A 4,908-nucleotide genomic window follows, 5' to 3' on the forward strand; every position below is an offset into this window, starting at 1 on the left:
CCAATTCAGGGGAGCGATACCCACCTGCCTGGCCTGAATCTGCGTGTTACGGCGTCATAACCAACGTGGAACGGGGCCTTCTGATTGGTCCGCGGTGCCTGGCTATATGATAATATGTCATACATGTTCCATACTATGTCGTTCAGGTCCATGAGAATGATAGGTAACAACTTGACTTCTCAGATCAAAGACAAGCTCTGACGTCTGTGTTAATTTTGATTTATAATAACGGAATACTTCATTTGTCGAGTGAATTTGAACTTTGTATGTACATATCTCAACTGTATTTCTGTCGCAAGGTTTTACAGAAATAAAACAATAATTCAACAAGGTAAAGAATTGTACAGTATTTCTAGAAACAAACGAACCACTAATGCAGCTCATTTAGCAGCAAAGCCGATTCGCTATGATACAAATAACAAAGGTATCCTCAAGGTAACCTTGTTGGGATCGCTTTATGGTAGCTAGCTATAAATAAAGCATTACGTTTGGAAAACATGCTTTTAATTACTACATGTGGCACGGGTAGAGATCGCTATCGAAATCTCTTTCACAATCACAATCTCTGACAGTGTACAATTGGCGATTTTACTAATACCCCCTTTCCACTAGGACGGCGCTTTCGCCGCGCTCGCTCTGCGATCTAAAATCTGATAGAGCGCTTAACGAATTGCACAGAAAAAAAAACGAATATTTCTACGTCTTGTGTGTTTGTTGTATTTTGTCACCCTTTTTGATTTTGTATTATATACCCAGAATAAAATGGAACATTACACAAATCGCTTTTAGGTCCCAGTGAGAGCGCAGCTTCATCGTCGTCTAGTGGAAAGGGGGTCTTAAGAGAGACACTGATTGGAGTCTGTATTTTTTCCAATGCGAGTGGATATGCGAGTGGTTGCGTGTGTGTGTCTGTTTGTTTGTTTGCGCATGTGTTGAAACAATTCCTATTATAGACAGTTCAGCTTTGCCATAGATGGCATAATCATAGATGCTCAGTAGTTCTATTTCGATCTATTTCTGTCTTTAAGATTAGAATGCTCACAAAGGAGCCTGGGTAAAGGAGTGAAGTTTGTCATCTCTGAGTGCCTGAGGTCTTCAACCAGACTAAAAATATTGGCTAAAAATAGTAATTTCCTTCAAATTGGAGATTGACTTGCAGGGTAGTTTGTGTTAGTTTTGTCCAGGGGGAAATGATAAATTTACCGCAGGTACACTTTGTTAAGCTAAGGGCACAACCCGGCGCCGTACGTGCAAGTACGTGCTGTCTACGTGCCAAAACGTGGGCAATCTTTTGGGATCCGTAAGTGGTAAGTCCCGCCTCAGTATGAACTCGTAGGGAATCAGACGGATTTTGGAGCGCGCAGACACGCCGTAGAACTTTACGTGAAGGCAAAACTTTGTGTGCCATCGGGCTGCGGATTCGCCACCCGTACGGGCGACGCGCGTACGCGTGCCATGTACATCCTGACCGTTTTCAGAAATACGTGGCGGACGTGGCCTCCCCCCAAAAAAAGTACGGACAAATTGCACGTACGGCGGGTTGTGCCATTAGTGCATGCAGGCTAGATCGTAGTTATGAATGATATTTGATAGCCTTTATTTGTGCATCATGTCCTATCGACCATACTGATTTAAAGGGCATGTGATGGCAGGAATTCTTATATAGGTGAAATCTTAGATTTGTGAGAGTGGATGGTGTAGAACTGCAGATTCGGTAAGGATTTTGCCCATTTTTAAGGACTGAAGGATGATGAAGGACTGTGAGGACCCCTAGTTTCAAATGGGCAAACACAAGACTCAGTCATCTCAAGGACGTTATATAACGTTATATAACGTCCTTGGTATGGTCATATCTTTCAAAATGGCGGATCATTTAAAAGTTTGGTTCTCCCTATATTCTTCTTGAAGCCTTTTTGGACACTTACGATTCCAGTTTACAATGTGGAGTAAGTTTTTATGGCCTGGAATGACCACGGATAAGATTATAGCACCCTAAACTTGTCTATTTTCACATCGCACATGCATATTAACGTTAGTGTCCTTAGCCTGTGTCCTACTTACATAAAATGGGTCCTAAAACTGGTTTATGGCTTTATAAGTGTAGGTTGAGATGGGAATTTATGTGTGATAGCGAGACGAAATCTGGTCAAACCAGTCTAATACGCTTTGTTGTAGGGGTGTCAGTGGGTAGAATAAATCATATCAGTAGGTTAAAGTGATCAAGGCAACAGTTTTAGATTATTGCGAATAACGAGAGAAAATATGGCAGTTGTCTGGAAATACTAGTACATCAGATAATAAGTTTCGGGCCCACTTGAAACGACTGATATTGACTTTACTGCGAGCATTTTCAATAGTACAGAATGATTACCTACAACTGTATATGACACAGTTTATATCATTGTTTAAAACAGATCCAAGGGTTGCGTAATAATCAAACAAACACATGACTGTTTTCTGTAGCCGCCATTTTGTTTTTAGCAAACAATGCCATGTACTTTGACCAGGGCCTGCTTGGGGTCTCTTGTGCTACTTGTTAAAGCTTTAAATGTCGTATTCAAAGCTATCGATACATATAAGCGCATATATAACATAAGAAATTGAAAGGTAATAAAAAAAAACGCTGTCAACCCTTGCTTAAGATTTTTTTAACGACATTTTTTTTGGTTTACAGGTCTGGAAATTCCCATTCACAGACACCAAACATGGCGGCCGCTTCAGTAGGAAAAGAGATTATAGAGTTGTCAACTTTCAACACAGTGGATGACTTAACATGCAGTATTTGCTTGGATCTGTTCACGGTACCCAAGAAGCTACCATGCGGTCACATCTTCTGTGAGGACTGTCTTTTTGAACACGCTGCGGTGCAGGTACCCTTCCTTTGCCCACTCTGTCGGTCAACCATCAAAATACCTCTCAAAGGTATACCCGACTTGCCTAATGGTCGTCTGGATCTAGATGTTTGTGATAGAATCAAAGAGTTCCAGAAACCTGAAGAAGAAAAGTGGATCGAATGCAGGTCGTTTGGCGGAACTGGGTCGCAAAGGGGAAAATTTCGCGGGCCTCGCGGTTTGGCTGTGTCAGACAGAGGTGAGATCTTCGTAGCGGACTACAGAAACAAGAGGATTCAAGTCTTTGACTTCCAGGGAACATTCCTCAGCTATTTCTACACGGTACTGCCAGAAGAGGAACTCTACCCGTATGGTCTTACACTGGACAGTGGAGGAAATATATGGGTCGTCGGGAGAGCGTCAGGAAAACCAACGCCTGCCTCCATGTCGTCTTCGTTGGCCATGTTAGGCTACTGCGGTATGACTACATACTCTAGCCAATACGAAAGAGAGCTTTCATCATCATCTACTTCTCGTGACTTTGCCGCGCTGTATACCAGACAGGGTCGGTATTTGATCCACTTCGACATCCAGAAGACAAAGTGGGCGGCGAGAGGAGTCGCCATGGATACAAAAGAGAACAACGTTATCGTTACAAAAGTTGCTGAGAATGGTAACAGTGTGATACAGGTTTTCAAGCAGAATGGGACACTTTTGAGAACTGTTGGTGATGAACAGGGAATGGAGTACCCACACTACGTCACCGTGGACAAGGAAGGAAGGGTTCTGGTCTCAGACAGTGCTGGTCCATATGTCTATGTGTATGACCAGGAAGGGGAGTTTCTCTTCAAGTTTGGAGGGTGGGGAGAGGGGGAGGGTCAGCTAAACCGACCCCATGGTATCTGCACGGACAGTTTAGGACGCATCTTTGTAGCAGACAGTGGTAATGACCGCGTGGACATGTTTGACAGTAGTGGAGAGTTTCTGTCCCACGCTATTTCTGACATAAAGCAGCCACTGGCTGTAGCCACGACTAGGAGGGGAAATCTTATTGTTTCTAACAGTGAAATGTAGTTACTGTTTACCACAACTAAAAGACATTCCAAAACGACAGTCAGACAAGACATGTTTAACAGTAGTGGTGGGTTTCTCTCCCACTCCATTACTGCTATAAAACAGCTTTTACCAAGACGAGAAGGAGGAATCTTGTTGTATATATCTAACAGTGAATATGTAGTTACGGTTTTCCACAAGTAATTTTGCGGTGGATTTAAGTTCGCGGAAGCGACATAGACTGTAGTCACATACTATGATTGAAAAATGTTCCCGGTGGTTTTGATTATAAGTTCGCGATGAAGTGGCCACAGCGAAAAACGCAAACATTTCTGCATTTACAGAAATTTCTTTCCCTGGATCTAGCGTAATATGTAACTCTGTTGCAAATAGCATCAGTGTATCAAGAAAACTTTCGTAATCTATCATAGGTACATATACGCATGTTACCTTCCACATTATAGTTTAATGTTTAAATGTGCAATATGCATACGATCATAATTAATATTGTAACGCTGTCTGGTTCGAATTTTTGTGCGAGAAAATAACACAACTGCGTGGCCCAATTCCTCTGTGGATAGGCATTCTCTTAATCACTGAAGAATGATTTTTTTCCCCACAGACAATGACTTAGGCTTCTGCATTTCTTTACCAGTATCAAAGGTGACATAGCAGACCTTTGACCCGTGTTTGTATGATCCATATTTCATGTGATCGCATGACATGTATTGTATGTTAAAGGTCGTAGAACACCGCATTTATGGGCGACCCCCCTTTTGTGGTCAAAAGTAGGTCGGGCACAAAATAGGGCGTCGCAGTTCTTGAAAAGCCATAGAAATGTTTCTGTGCATGTCAGCGAGTCGGAAACTGTGGTGGATAGTAGAGGGATGCGTCAGTTTTGAGGCTGTGTAATTTTGGTTACGATGATTGTTTGGCTGGGTGGAATTTCGCGCACATATCTTGTTCCCGCTACTTCCGTGTGTCGGCTGCAGTATGGTGACCTCCGCTGGGGGTAAAATCAAAG

The 4,908-nt window shown here is 42.6% G+C and overlaps 1 protein-coding gene across 1 annotated transcript; it reads left to right on the plus strand.

Moving 5' to 3' along the window:
• Positions 1 to 2,684: 2,684 nt before the first annotated feature.
• On the plus strand, positions 2,685 to 4,686 carry LOC118407258 (tripartite motif-containing protein 3-like). The gene has a single exon (XM_035807717.1). It carries the CDS (start codon positions 2,706 to 2,708, stop codon positions 3,903 to 3,905), a length of 1,200 nt encoding a protein of 399 aa, XP_035663610.1. The 5' UTR covers positions 2,685 to 2,705; the 3' UTR covers positions 3,906 to 4,686.
• Positions 4,687 to 4,908: the final 222 nt, after the last annotated feature.

The sequence above is a fragment of the Branchiostoma floridae genome, unplaced genomic scaffold, assembly GCF_000003815.2.
Source record: "Branchiostoma floridae strain S238N-H82 unplaced genomic scaffold, Bfl_VNyyK Sc7u5tJ_1044, whole genome shotgun sequence".
NCBI lineage: Eukaryota > Metazoa > Chordata > Leptocardii > Amphioxiformes > Branchiostomatidae > Branchiostoma > Branchiostoma floridae.